Here is a 15,545-nt window from a genome sequence, read left to right as displayed (position 1 = left end):
GTCTGTCTAAATATCATTTAGTAATTGCAATGTCTTCTATTGTGTGCTAATACTGATTAATGTAACATAAAAATGCTATACATATTTATATATTTTGCGATTGCATTATGGAGTGACACTTTCATAAACTTTTCTATACCCCTCTGATTATATAATGGTAAATATTACAATATCATAGCACAACAACAGTGATCAGCAATAATGATAAGCCTAATACTCACAATAAAAATAATAAGGTCATATAGATCATAACACCGTCGTCGAGGTAAGAAGTGGATTATTCTTCACCTGAAATGTTTGTCTTTTCATCCTGAAATGCGAGGCAAATGTTGCATCACAATAATTAGGAACCACAGTTTCCACAAATCCCTTCACTGGATTGGGATGTGCTCTTTTATTCTGGAGGGCAAGGGCAGTGACTGTAAAATACAGCGTATTTTGCAGTATTAAACACGTGTTTATACAGATTTCATCAGGCTTCGAAAATTATCTGAAAAGAACATAAAGAATGGCCTTCTCAGCTGCCATAGTTACAACTCTTGCATCATCAGAACAGTGTTCAACGCACCACCGTTTCCGTTTAAAACACGTTTTGCACCGTTTTGTCGGGGCTGAACGCAGCCCTGTTGTTTTTGTTTCGTGCAGATGTTTTATGTAGCAAATAAATAAATAACACCTAAAGTCAGACCATTCTTTTTTTGTTTTAAATCCTGAAATTAATCTAAATCAAATAAAAAACAACTGCCCGTGCAGATCGTGATTAAAATGCAGTGGTTGCCTCTAATTTCAAACAGCTAGATATTTTAGTTTGAAGCCAGTTTGTTTGTTATAAAGCAAATAGCCAATAAATAAATTTGCTTAAATATCAGTATCAGAATCAGCCAATTTCCTAGTTAAAAAAAAGAAAGAAAGAAAGAAAGAAAGAAAGAAAAATCTGAATTCTGAATCAGCTGTGATCGGAGCATCACTAATTAAAATACTAAGTAATAGGCCTCAAATTTGAAGTACAATCTGGGATGTCTTTTTCTATCAATTCTTCAATAGGTAGCTCTTGTCTTTCATAAAGGCCGAGGTCAGGGATCTTGGGCCTAAAAAGGTTGGTGATCACTGGTTTAAGATCTATATATCCATCTATCTAACCCAGGGCTGTCCAAACTCGGTCCTGGAGGGCCGGTGTCCTGCAGATTTTAGCTCCAACTTGCCTCAACACATCTGACTGGAAGTTTCTATGCCTAGTAAGAGCTTGATTAGCTGGTTCAGGTATGTTTAATTAGGGTTGAAGCTAAAGTTTGGACAGCCCTGATCTAAACATTAAAGGTGACTGTTTCTCTGTGAGTCTCTGTCACAGCAGGATCTGCTCAAGTCCACTATGATCCTGTTCTTCTAGATCTCTGTTACCTGCAGGAACTGGATGTGATCCTGTGTGTGTGAAAGCTGCTCCAGCTCAGCGTCTCTCGTCCTCAGATCATTGATCTCCTGCTCCAGTCGCTCCAGTCGTCCTTCAGCTCGACTCACTGCAGTCTTCTCCTGATCTCTGATCAGCCGTATCAGCTCAGAGTGGCTTCTCTCAATGGAGCGGATGAGCTCAGTAAAGATCCTCTCACTGTCCTCCACTGCTGTCTGTGCAGAGCGCTGTTAGGACACACAGTGATTCAGGCTTCAGTGAGTCTGAACTGAGACGGAGACAGACTTCTCTTCTTCTCCAGACTCACCTTATGAGACTCCACAGGCTCTCTCAGCTGCTGAAGATCCTTCTCTCTCTGCTGGATTCTCTGCTGGAGCATCTTCTGCATCTCCTTCTGCTGGTGCTGCAGGACAAACGGATGATAGTTAATCTCACAGAAAACTACTGCCTCTAAATCTTCATGTGAACAGATGAATCCAGTAAAAGAGCTGATAACTAATGGCTGAAGGTTCAAACTCCAGAAGTGATGATCGGTTTCAATCATGAGCTCAACTACACTTTAGTTTCTCTTTGATTTCCCTGAAATCACGTGTTTCCTGTTTCCTGCTTCTGTGTTTGAGTGATTTCAGTTCTTTGATTTCAGTTTCTCTTTGATTTCCCTGAAATCCCGTGTTTCCTGTTTCCTGCTTCTGTGTTTGAGTGACGTGTGTAAAACAGATGTGTCTGTGAGTCTGTGAAGCAGCTTCCTCATTCCTGCTCCTGTAGAGCCTCTCTCTCTCTCTCTCTCTCTCTCTCTCTCTCTCTCTCACACACACACACACACACACACACACACACACACACACACACAGTAAAATCATAGTAAATTCAATACAAAATCAATGGTTTAACATGCTTGAGGATCTTTCTGTCATTTTGATCTTGCTTTTTTTCTAAAAAAAATTTCTAGTGGATGTTTTTGGACTTTCCATTGAAAATAATGGAAATCAATTAAATCCCAAATTAATAATGCATCAATAAAATGATGCAGGAGAACCATGTCAGAAACTCTCATCCAAGTGTGTTTGATTCCTTTATAATCATTCACCTTGTAACTGTGTTCAGTTTTAACACTGTAAAATAAATAAATAAATACAAAAAAATGAAAATAAATCTAAAGTCAACATAAAATCAGGTGCTGGAGGCTCTTGTGTGATTTTACTCTTGTCTCTGTCAGTGGAGGCTGATACAGTGTGTCTGCTGTTACTATGGTTACGGTGGTAAAGTGTCAGTGTGATGAGAGACTGTGGCTTCCTCTGCTGGTCACTCTGTTAATCACATCCATGAGTGATTCATCACATTCACTGAATAAAGATCATATGAGTATGATTTCAGTCTGTATCTAAACCACTAAATCCTCACGACATCCGACACTTACAGAATGAGTTCTGAACAACACTTCATAACTTAAACTAAACTTTACACACTTCAAGAGCCTCCCGTTAATAACAGACCATTTTCAGAGAATGACACACAGTTAATAAAACTGTGCATCTAGCAATGTTTTTCATATTTTGATATTTTAAAGAATATAACATGTACAACACTGAAAGTTTTGTGCATTTATGAGACTATAATTTTTGTTTTGTTACCTTGAAAAAAAAAAACACTAGTTAACACTTGTTTGCATGTTTCTGATACATCTGCAGATTTGACATCTTTCTCTCTTCTGACCAGAACAATCAATCTCATGATATTTTGTAAAGTCCTAGAAACACTATTGTGGAGCAAATAGGAACACAAAGATGATATTTGTTGTAGTTTGCGTTCACCACTAGAGACGTTTACAAACTATGATGACCTGTGCTTCTGAGAACCTCAGAAATGTCCATCAGACACTGAGAAAACATCTAGTGGAAGATCAGGAAATATTAGAGATGTAAATGTTGTTTCATCAGAACACATGGATACGCTCAGGAAGATACTCTTTACCCACTAAATGATGTAGTCCCGACAGTAACCAGCAGAGATCAAACTAACCAAATAAACCTTGAGCTCTGATGTCTGCTTCAGTCACATCACCTGCTGTCAGGACGAACAGATCCTGCTTCTATCACTATGAGCTGTTTAAAATACATTCATGCTTTTATTCATCAAGGACACATTAAACTGATCAAAGGTGATGATAAAGACATTCATAATGTTACAAAAGGTTTCTATTTCAAATAAATGCTGTACTTTTGAACTTTCTATTAATCTGTGAATCCTGAAAAATAAAAGGTTTCCACTAAAATATTGTGCAGCACAACTGTTTTCAACATTGATAATAATCAGAAATGTTTCTTGAGCAGCAGATCAGCATATTATACTGATTTCTGAAGATCATGTGACACTGAAGACTGGAGGAATGATGCTGAAAATACAGCTGCGCATCACAGAAATACATTACAGTTTAACACATATTCACATAGAAAACAGTTTTACATTATAATAATATTTCACTGTTTTTACTGTATTTTTGACGTTCCTAACAGAAATGTGGCGAATCATCCGCCAGACTCGTTTAGTCATTACCCAAGATTACCTTATTCAGAGCAGCTTCTCTGAATGTCATATCATCGTAATATTGTTTTATCTCATGATTGTGTGGTTTTTAGGTATATTTCTCTTCATGAGTAAGAGATCAGAGAATGTCTCCAGGTTTTTAACGTCACACGATGATGTTGTGAAGCAGAAATTTTCCATTACTTTTGGTTTGATATAATAACACTTGTTGATGAAATCTGAGCATTGAAACATACACAACTAATATTATTTAATAAATCCTGCCATTTGATCATCACTTGTCTCCTGCGTTCTGCTCTTCCCTGGATTCCTCTGTTAACCTCTCAGGATGACAGAAGACTTTGAGTTAACACAGTTTTGAGGCTCAGACTAAACAAAAGTCTTCTGACAGGATCTGGTAAAAAGACTGGATCCAATATTCCTGTCATGGAGATTTGATCGTATGTTTTTGGTGCAGTCATCAGGATGTTGGCACAATTTTGGGACAAAAAAAACAACAACAACCCTATGCTTTTACTTCTTTTCTATGCATTAACATTAAGTTCTCAAACTTACTGAAGACAAGCAAACAGTCAATAATAAAATAAGAACAAAGAAGCTAATTACAGGAAAATAAAATGGAACAAAAATAGAAATGAAATGATTGGAAGCGCTTCTTCTCTCCTTTTATAGCAATCAGCCGGCTCTTACAATCTAATTAGTATGATAGTGATTAACCTGACTAGTACTCATTCACACTTTCACACGTGCTGCTGATATGATTAGTCAATTACTGTTAGATGCTCATTTTGTGTCAGGATAAAAAAACAGTGAAATTTGTTTTTTTTGTGAAAAGTTAATTTTTTGGCCAATGAAGCTTTTAGCAATTATTTAAACTGCATCTGATCACTCTACACAATAATCTAGAAACAATGTGAATGAACGCCACAACAGCTGAAGCAGCACACTTTGCAAAACACAACATTTATGTCACTGCCAAAACTTTTTTTTTGGCCACAACTGTATATTTTATTACCCGACTTCCTAAAAATGTCAGGGTCTATAAATGTAACCCTGTCTAATTATGGGAGCAAATAAAGTAGTCATAGCCAAAAAATGACAAAAGTAGGTCATTTGTGTTTATAGCTGTAAATTAAAGATTATATGATAGATTTCAATATAGAACAGTCAAATTTACTGAAATTATATAAAGTTTATTGACTCTACATTTTATTAATTTGCACAGAAAATACCGGACATTGGTTTCCTAAACAATCATTTCAATCTTTGTCTTACTAAGTCAATATTAAAGATATCAAAATGACATTGTCACAGAATGTACTCAGAATAATTGTATGTAGAATATATTAAATCACAAAAAAAGACTTCAGCTGGCTTTACCCAGGCAGGGTTTTCACATTTCATATTGTATTGATATCAGAATCACACACTCTAGACTGAAACTGCCTATTTTTCATATGTTACACAGATCATGTACCTAGATGTTGCAACCAATAATCTGGCTTCAACCACTCTGTACTTTTCCCAGCATTCTGTTCAAAGATTAGGTCTTCCACTTCGGTAAATATTGCCTATAATTCCTTTGCTTTTGTGTTAGAGTCTGCACTAATATATTATCCTGAACACATACATCAACTGGTTCGACTGTGTTGTACTAGTGGAGGATAAACTAGTCTGTTGACTAACAGGCTTTGACATCCCTGTGTGAGAGTGTGCTGATGTCTTTCAGATTGACAACCGCAATCACATACTTTATATTTTATTAGAAGTAAAATTGGTATTTGTTCTAGTGTAAATTAATGTTTGTGGTAAAATAGCCACATTTAAAATGTTCTATGTACATAATTTTTTTTAGGGTTAGGGGAGACCAAGGGGTTGAAAATGTAGAAGTGGCCCGTATGAGGTTCTCTGTTCGAGGTAGAGGAAGAAGCAGCTTCATTGCAGGGAAGAGTGTCCACAACCAAAGGTGCAGTAGTGTATAAAGTACCTGAAAGCCATACTCAAGTAAAGTATAGATATCTTACCAGAAAATCACTTCGGTAGAAGTTGAAGCCACCGTTTAGAATATTACTTGAGTAAAAGTCTTAAAGTATGTGATATTTATTGCACTTAAGTACGAAAAGTATTTTTAAAAATCTTAAACGTACTTAAGCATTGAAAGTAATAGTACAAGTAAATGCAAAATGTAAAAAGAAGCTAAGAAATGTATATAAAAATGTTCATACACAGCTTAAGTAGCAAGATTGTGTTCAGTTTTAACTCTTTCTTCTATTGTGTATATTTGGGTAAGAATAAGAAGCACTTCATCCGGTACTTAGTCTTTTTCATTCCAACATAAGAAAACATAAGAAATAATTTCTGGTATCTGCATCTGAAATAGCATTTAAATGCATTTACACAGTTTAATGTATCTCAGTGTTCAACATTTTATGTTTAAAACAAAAGATTATTTATCCATCTGTAACTGCAGTTTAAATGCATCCATGTGCCCACTGAGATACATTAAACTGTGATATTTTATTCAACCGATTCGTTCAAACAGCTGATTCATTCAACAGGTAAACACCATTGCTCAGAGACGCAAAACAGTGCTGTGTGATTATTGTTCTGAACTATTTTCGTTTGCAAAATTGAGCAAAAACAGGCAATATTGCATCTAAAATGTAAGTCACATATTGCTAACTTTATTGAAATGATTATTAAATTTGATATCATGCTGATATCTGCAGAAAAACGGTACTCGTTGTATGATATAGATTGTTAAATTATATAAATATAAAGAGCATATAGAAGCATTTTGCCATCTACAATTTAGAATGCCTTGAATTTTGAGTATTAATAGACTAATAAATCACGTGCATGCACTCTGTGTGTGTGATTTGGTGACATACTCGATAATGTCAGATCGCACATCATTACAACAACACTTACAGTAATATCGCAGAAGATATACTGTATATCGCACCCCCCAGACTTGACTTGAGTGGAAAATGAGTCATCCGCGGTTGTCTGAGCACTTGTTTGCACGAGCAAAGCTGTTTTTAGGAGTCTAACTTGCAGACGCCAGACCACTGATTCATCAAACCTGCTTTCCTGCAGTCCGTGTTCTTCTGACTGTTTTGTAGTAAGTAACGAATATGCTTCGGGGGAAATGTCTCAACGAACTTAAATCCTGGTTTTCTTCTAATTTTCTCAAACTAAACAGTGACAAAACAGAATTTTTTTTTAACTGGCACTAAATCAACTTTATCCAAAACTAATAGTTTTAGTCTTCCCTTCTCCTCAGGTTAAGAGTTTGGGTGTCCTGCTGGACAGTACACTGTCATTTCAATCACATATTAATAATTCACCCGGTCCGCCTATTTTCATCTACGTAATATTAACCGTCTTCGCCCTTCCCTTACCCCTCATACTACTGCTATTCTTGTTCACAGTCTTGTCATCACCCGCATCAATTATTGTAATTCTCTTCTCTTTGGTCTTCCTCACAAATCCCTCTATAAGCTTCAATTGCTTCAAAACTCAGCAACCCGTATTATCGCCAGAATTCCCCCTTTCACCACATCACCCCTGTGTAACGGGACTAGGTGATTGACAGCAGTGGTTGCTTATTAGCGAGTTGTATCTTCTATTTAAAGGCCGATTGGCTGTTACCTGGGATGCGTCACGTCCGTTTTTCCCTTTTGCTTGCCTATGTTGGCGGTGGCTGTAGTGCGACGTTTGTTCTGGTGCTGGTGGCCTTCGATGCTGCTTAGTGGATTCGATGACTGTTCGCCTCTCAGGTACGTGGTTTTTAAGAGCTCGTTATGCTGGGCTAGTATGCTTATGGGGCTTAACATTTTGTCGCATGCTAAATAGGCATGATGTCTGCTATCCCATTGTGCTATCGGTTGGTATGACCATGATAAACCCGTGCCGCTAAAGCTTTCTATCTGGTGTGATATCCTGATGGTAAGTGTTTTAAATGCAATTATAATTGGGAGTGGGGGAAATTATTATGACTAGCAATATTTCCTTTAGGGTTCGTGGTAGGATTCTCCCTCTCGCTCTATGCCGTGATTATTTGCTGCTGGCTTCGCGCTGTTAAAGAGCTGCTGTTTATACAGCCGCGCAGACGCTGTCGTCGCCATTGAAGGACTGCTCATCTGTTCCCTATCGTGCCATTCTAGTGCCCTGCTTTACATTTTTTTTGTTTGTTATGGGAGGCTTGATTATCTCTTTTTTCGTTTGCATACAAGATAAGAATTGGCCTCTGCTTTTGTGTTTTTCTTTTGATTTAAACCATTTTGTTGTTTTCTTCTCTTCTGTGGATTTACTGAGTTTGAGTGTTTTGTAGTAATCTTAGGTGACTAACTATTCATTCCTTCTAAGGTTTCAGTTTCTTTCTTTATTTCTGTCTGGTATGGATGCCCTTTTGTGAGGTGTTGCTTTATTAAGTGATGTCCATATTGCATTTTGTCTAAAGTCCATTTCTAGAGTTCATTTTCTTTTTGATTTATTGCAGGAGCTGGGGTTCCACGGGTGGATTGATCTTCTTCCTGGTGGTGGTGGTTCTTTATCGTGTGTGGTGCTACACTTCGAGTGTTTTATAGTGTGATCAGAGTGCACTGGTGTGTGTGTGTGTGTGTGTGGAAGTGCCAGTGTAAAATCAAACTCTCCCTTGATCCCTGCCGCTGGGAACCTCAGCCCTGCCGTTATTTCAGTTTGTTTTGTTTTACAGATATACCGACTTGTTACATGTGTATATAAAGTTGGTTTCTATTATTGCTACTCTTCTGGTTGTAATTTGTTTTTTCATGTTTGAAGTGGGGCTTCTAGTGCTCTGTTGATTTTAGTGTCCAATATTTTAACCCATTTCTGTATTAATAAACATTTGTATTTGTTTGATGCTTACTCATGTCTCTTGCCTAATTCTCCGAGGGAACCGAACCTGTGTGCTTTATTACTCAATTTGCGTGGTTTGTGTATTTTTCCCTGGGTTTAATTCCTAGGGTGGCGTAGTCGGATTTTCTTCCCAGTACCAACTTGGGCTGGTGCCTCAAAATTGCATCGCCCCGCCACAGTTTTACAGCAGCTTCACTGGCTTCCGGTTAAGTTTCACATTTACTTTAAGATTCTCTTGTTCACTTTCAAGGTCATCCATAATCTTGCCCCTTCATATCTGTCCAACCTCCTCCATATCTATACTCCCTCTCACTCACGTCGATCTGCTTCTTCTCTTCACCTTACTGTTTCTTTTGCTCGCCTCTCCACCATGAGGAGCAGGGCATTTTGCTGCTCTGCTCCCCGGCTCAGGAATTCAGTACCGCCAGACATCAGAAATATTGACTCTTTATCTCTTTTTAAATCTAGACTTAAGTCTCACCTGTTTAAGATTGCATATCTCACCTAAGTTTAATTCTCTCGTCCTACTTTACTCTGTTGTCTTTGTATATGGTATTTCTTATTTGTTTTCTATTGTCTTGTTTGTAAATTTATTGTGCGGTGTCCTTGAGTGTTGAGAAAGGCGCCTATAAATAAAATGTATGATTATTATTACAACATATATTAACATTCATCCATAATGAAAAATAACATGGAGTCACAGAAATGTATTTTAATCTATTCACAGTTCAGCTACTGCCTAGTAAATGATCGAGCCAGAACAGCATAAAAAGGTGAGGGGATCTGTCTCAGAACAATTTCTTCCAGAGTAACATTTATGCTAAAGATTAGCAAATTGATGAACTGGCTGATTTATGTGACGTGAATCACAATATATATGGTATTTCTTATTTGTTTTCTATTGTCTTGTTTGTAAATTTATTGTGCGGTGTCCTTGAGTGTTGAGAAAGGCACCTATAAATAAAATGTATTATTATTATTACAACATATATTAACATTCATTCATAATGAACAATAACATGGAGTCACAGAAATGTATTTGAATCTATTCACAGTTCTGCTACTGCCTAGTAAATGATCGAGCCAGAACAGCATAAACAGGTGAAGGGATCTTTGTAGATCTGTCTTAGAACAATTTCTTCCTTAGTAACATTTATGCTAAAGATTATCAAATTGATGAACTGGCTGATTTATGTGACGTGAATCACAATAATAACATTGACATGAAAATTAATGTATTTTTAAACATATTAAGCCATTTAATTAATTGTTATTGTAATTGTTTTGGAACAGGTGGGGTTGTTTGTAGAACAACATTTGAACTCTACAATCTAGCACATTATGAATGTTTGGCAAACTAGGAACTTTACACAAATTCATAAGTGGCACAGATTGTCCTCTTTAGATCAAACCCAATCCAGTGTCACATGTTGCAATACAGGCTTCCAGATCCATAGTAAACTCCTGAAATGTCCTGCAGTGGCCAGACAGTCGGAGGATTTGAAAACATGTTGATGTGAAGTGGCTATGTATCATCATCATCATCATCCTCTTCCTCAGCAGGCCATATGATATTATCTAGAACAGTCTGAATAAGATTAAAAACACATTGAACATTTTAAAATGAATGTAATTTGATCCAATACTGAACAAAAATGTATGAAAAACAACATCTGACCAAACTTTTGTGTCTTTTAAACCACGTCTGAATTGTTTAATTTGAGTAGGCCTACATACAAATAATCACACTTCTGTAAACTTTATACACTACTGTAAAAGATAGAATACAATAAATGAACTACAATAAACTAAACATTTTATGAATTGTGTATTTAAATTGTTTAGAAAAAAACTAAACAAAATTGCGGAGAACAACGGGGGAAAAAAGTTACAGCACCATGGATGAAGGAGTGACCAACCATCCTCCCAGCCATCAGGTACATGTCACTTTCCACAAGAATTTCGGATGTAGAGGGCACAAGATGATCTGACTCAGCCTCAAATAACAAGGTTGTGTCTGTGTTACCTGAAGAAAGCACTGAAACTCAGTATTTTCCTCACACAAGGACTATACCTGAATTGGCAATTTAGAAATGTTAATTTATAAAATTGATACAACAAAACATTCATATTGATTTGTTATATTTGTGTGTGCATGTCAACATTGTCATTGGAATCAAACATTAGCGACACTGCCTTTGAAAACACAAGTTTTGTGATATATCACTTTCTACATACAACAATCCTACATACCATGAAGAACATTCTGTGAAAACATAACCTTGATATCTTTAATATTGACTGAGTAAGACCACGTCAAAGATTGAAATCATAGTGAAATGAATGAAAATCAAATCCTGATGCTCGTTATCACATAATTAGATTACGAGACTTTAGCCTGTATTTCACAGACCGTGTCAAATATAACACACCTTATCAAAGTTTATCCTGAAGCCTTGTGTCAGTTTTAGGACGGCAGTACTAAGAATGTGGCGGCATCACCTGACAGTAAGGGATTAGTTTACCCACAAATTATAAAAAAAATATTATCTCTTTAAAGTCCCTCTAAATTGCCTTGAAACATTGAATTACATTAGATTTTTTTGGTTGAATGGATAGGAAATTTGATTAGAAGAAATGTTATTGGTGGAAGTGAGAGACTGTTTGGATCGGTAATCGTCTTCCAATCTAAAGTAGAGCAAAAACAAAACATTCTGCTAGCTAGTGTGGATTATATGTCTTCATCTACTTAACATTGTCATTTTTACTGCATCTTTGTTACCTTCTCTGCTGTTGGATGGTCCGGTTACAGCATGCTCTTTCCACTCTGAAAACATTTCCATTGCTTCAGAGCAACTTAAAAATAAACAGATAGTAAAGTGTTTGTACAACTCAACTTTTTCTGCTCTGTACATATCTAAAGAAAAGCTGTCATTTTTTTACTGCATCTTTGTTACCTTCTCTGCTGTTGGATGGTCCGGTTACAGCATGCTCTTTCCACTCTGAAAACATTTCCTTTGCTTCAGAGCAACTTACAAATAAACAGATAGTAAAGTGTTTGTACAACTCAACTTTCTCTGCTCTGTACATATCTAAAGAAAAGCAAAGCATGTATGTGTAAACTGATGTTAAACATACTTATCTACACAGATACTAGCATGAAAGTCTTTAGGAAAAGACTTTCCACAAACTGGACATACAACAAGCAAATACTATGTGCTCTAAATGTGTTAAAAATAATATCATTATTATACTTTTGCCTTCTCTGCTGTTGGATGGTCCGGTTACAGCATGCTCTTTCCACTCTGAAAACATTTCCTTTGCTTCAGAGCAACTTACAAATAAACAGATAGTAAAGTGTTTGTACAACTCAACTTTCTCTGCTCTGTACATATCTAAAGAAAAGCAAAGCATGTATGTGTAAACTGATGTTAAACATACTTATCTACACAGATACTAGCGTGAAATTCAACCATGTCTTCAGGAAAAGACTTTCCACAAACTGGACATACAACAAGCAAATACTATGTGCTCTAAATGTGTTAAAAATAATATCATTATTATACTTTTAAATGCTTTGTTTTAACAAACCATGTTGGGTTTGTTCTTTTTTTCCTCACTGACATAAATTGACTTGACTTGTGGAGGTCCTTTCTAGGTTTCCTCTTGACTTTCTACCTGTTTAAGAAAAAAATATATATATAAAATGGGAAAATGTGCCAATTATCAGCAATTCTATAACTTTAAACACAAAATTTACAGATGCATTCTCTGACTCTAATGCACAATTTTCAATGTGCAAAGCCAAAACTTGAAGTGGCATCATAACTCCACATTTTTTATAAATGCATTTGGGCATCTTCTCAAATTCAGCTGCTTGTGGGGGTAGTGGCGAAGTGTCGATCGTGTCTTGTAGTGGTACAGTGTAGAGTGTGATCTTGCCATTGTTAGATGCTGTTTTTAAAGACTTTGCTGTGTAGCGCTCGGACTCAGGTGGCACCACAGTCAGTTTTCTCTGGCCACACCCACCTTGTTTTTAAAGAAAATATACTGTTTTTACATTGACATAATCTGATTAACAACATTCTAATGAAAAACATGAAAACACACTTAATGCATTGTGAAATACTGACAACATGCTGCTTTTATTGGTGAGTAACAATTTGTCACTGCATTGTAACACTTTAAGTTGCTGAAGGATAGCTAAACGTGCTATTACAATTACTTACAAAATGCAATGAAGCTTATCAAGCCACAAATTCCCAAACCTGCAGCTTTATAACAAAGCCAACCACCAGACAGCTGCTTCATTTTGTGAAACTCCTCTTCAAGGACACTGACAACCTAAATTAAGAATCAAAAGGAAGAATAAGGGATTCAGCTGAACAGATCAGTGAAAACAGAGTGAACTAGGTACACTAGCTCTTTGTGACCACAGCTTTCCGGCAATAACACAACTCTTCTGCCTGAAGCAGTCTAAGTTCTTCTCTCCCCTTTGGAGTTCGGTCACTATGCTCTGGGAGCAGAAAGAATTGGATGGAGACCTTTCATGTTCATTTTGTTTCTTGAAAATGACGTTTACCTTGTTTTTTAACCCGAAGACTCGTCAGATGTGAGGTGAGCTAATCATAGACTGAAGACCCAGGATAAACAATGAATTAATCTTTTCTGTTTCTTATAGCATTTTGTCTTGTTTGTAGTGTGATCAATGTTTGCGTAAGTAGTAGACGTGTTAGAGAAGTAACGCGTAACATTTTAATTATATTTTGTTAAAATTAACGAAATGACTCGAAAAAAGATTAGTTCATTTTGCTGAACGAGACTCAAAGGTCCGAGTCGGTAAAAATGATCCAAACATCCCATCACTAGTGATGTTAGGTTCTTGAACGAATCGTTCTTTTGAGCCGGTTCTCAGGAAGTAACCGGTCGAGCCGGTTCACAAATAGAACTGAATCGAACATTAGTTCCGGGTTGATGATGCAGGACGCACAGCCGAAGTAGCACGTCCAACTCACAAAGAACCGAATGAGCCGGTTCAACCAACTGTCGAAGTTTGCTGAGGATTACCGAAGATTCTGATGAGTGAGTTGACAATACTGTGCAAGCCTGAGGCACTGGAAATATGCTTAGTATGACTTCCCAGCAAGCAATAGCCATCATTTCAACGTCTCGGATAAGTATAGTCCGGTAAGTATAGTAAGATATAGTCCGGCTATGTGTAACCCACTTCTAGCCCAAATAACCTTGAATTTGGTTTCATGTCGTTTTTTGGCAAAATAACTTGTGAGATGTATGATAATCCATCATGTAAGCAAAGTAACAACGCTTACAAGGTGTTTGGTTTCATGTCTTTGACATGTTCAATATGTAGCCTGTGCATAGCCACGATTTAGCTCATAGTCCGAGCGGCTATCTGTAGCCCACTGATAGTCAAACCTGACTCACTGTAGTGTTTGGCCAGACAGAGCATGAGATGGTTGATATCCCATCATGTTCGCAGTGTCAATAATATCTACAAAGATATACGTGTCATTTCATGACATGGTCTATATGTAGCCACGATTTAGCTCTAAATTGGACGGGCTACGTGTAATCTGCTTTTAGCCCACCTGGCGAAATCGAGGCAATCTGTGGTCTAATTTTAACTGCTTGGCTATAGCAGTAACCAGACCAGCGATGAGCATAGCCAAAATAGCCTTAACATTGTTTACATGTCATTTTTGCCCACGCAGCTTCTTATCAAATGCAAGTAAACTTTTGAATCATTTAAATTAGCATTATTTTATATTTTATTTAATTCTTTTACAGCATTATTAAATATAGCATTATTTATTATTCCAAAAATAATGCTAATTTAAATGTTTCAAAAGTTGACTTGCATTTGATAATATGATGTCATGCATCCCACAAGCTGTTAAATGTTACATTCATACACATTATATGATATTATTGATATTCGGCTGTCTTTCATTTTATAAATAAAAATGCAATTACAATTCCCAACCGCTAGATGGCAATTGTAGCCCTACTGAGACATGACTGCTGGCAATGCGAGACATGAGTGTTGTGTTTTGAATTGTTTTTACAAGAGAGAGCACTAAGTTTAGCTGTCGGAGAGCAGCGGGCAAACAACACACGATAAAGGACATTCCTACTTGGTCTTGTAAGTATCTGTGTTTTCGTTTTGACGTGTTCATTATTTATCTATATTATTTGTTATCATGTTTAGGAACCGTGACATATTAGTGAAGGAAGCAGATTGCAGTTGATAGTGACCCGTGACTAGCCCACGGTTCAGCACGCATGAGTTCAGAGGATTCATTGCAAAATTTAATAGAGTAAAAGTTGTATCATTTGTATGTGTTTACAAACTCAATCGATTTTAAAACAGCGCAAGAAGAGCAAAGAGCAAACAACAGAACAAACACAGCTTTGACAAAGATGAATCCATATTAATTTATACAGTGAACACACTCAGAAGAATTGGATAAACTGAGGAGGAGTTTCAACATCTGGAAAAGATCCGGGCAGCAATGGTAAAAAAAAAAAACCCTCTCCAAAACAACATTTCCTCATTAAAGCTCTCATCTTTGACAAAGTCCATCATTTATTTTAATTATTATATTGAATTTATTACTGAACAATGGCTTGTTAGATACAGAGAGAGCATGAGCTAATTGAATAGAATATCTTTGTCATTGTACAAGTACAA

At 36.6% G+C, this 15,545-nt stretch overlaps 2 protein-coding genes across 2 annotated transcripts in view; both read right to left on the bottom strand.

Moving 5' to 3' along the window:
• The window catches only part of LOC107569840 (tripartite motif-containing protein 16-like), a 54,172-nt gene that overhangs the window by 1,914 nt on the left and 36,713 nt on the right, over positions 1–15,545 (bottom strand). The gene's annotated exons all lie outside the window — the stretch shown is intronic.
• Positions 1,335–15,545, bottom strand: part of LOC107569850 (E3 ubiquitin/ISG15 ligase TRIM25-like) — a 29,227-nt gene continuing 15,016 nt past the window's right edge. The window contains exons 2-3 of the mRNA XM_016256005.1: positions 1,713–1,808; positions 1,335–1,632 (exon numbers count right to left, since the gene is read on the bottom strand). Of these exons, the coding sequence (XP_016111491.1) occupies positions 1,384–1,632; positions 1,713–1,808 (345 nt within the window). The 3' untranslated portion in view covers positions 1,335–1,383. The remainder of the gene's footprint in view (positions 1,633–1,712; positions 1,809–15,545) is intronic.

This window comes from Sinocyclocheilus grahami, unplaced genomic scaffold (assembly GCF_001515645.1).
Source record: "Sinocyclocheilus grahami isolate Dianchi unplaced genomic scaffold, SAMN03320097.WGS_v1.1 scaffold1386.1, whole genome shotgun sequence".
NCBI classification, from domain to species: Eukaryota; Metazoa; Chordata; class Actinopteri; order Cypriniformes; family Cyprinidae; genus Sinocyclocheilus; species Sinocyclocheilus grahami.
This window is presented reverse-complemented; position numbering and strand designations above follow the sequence as displayed.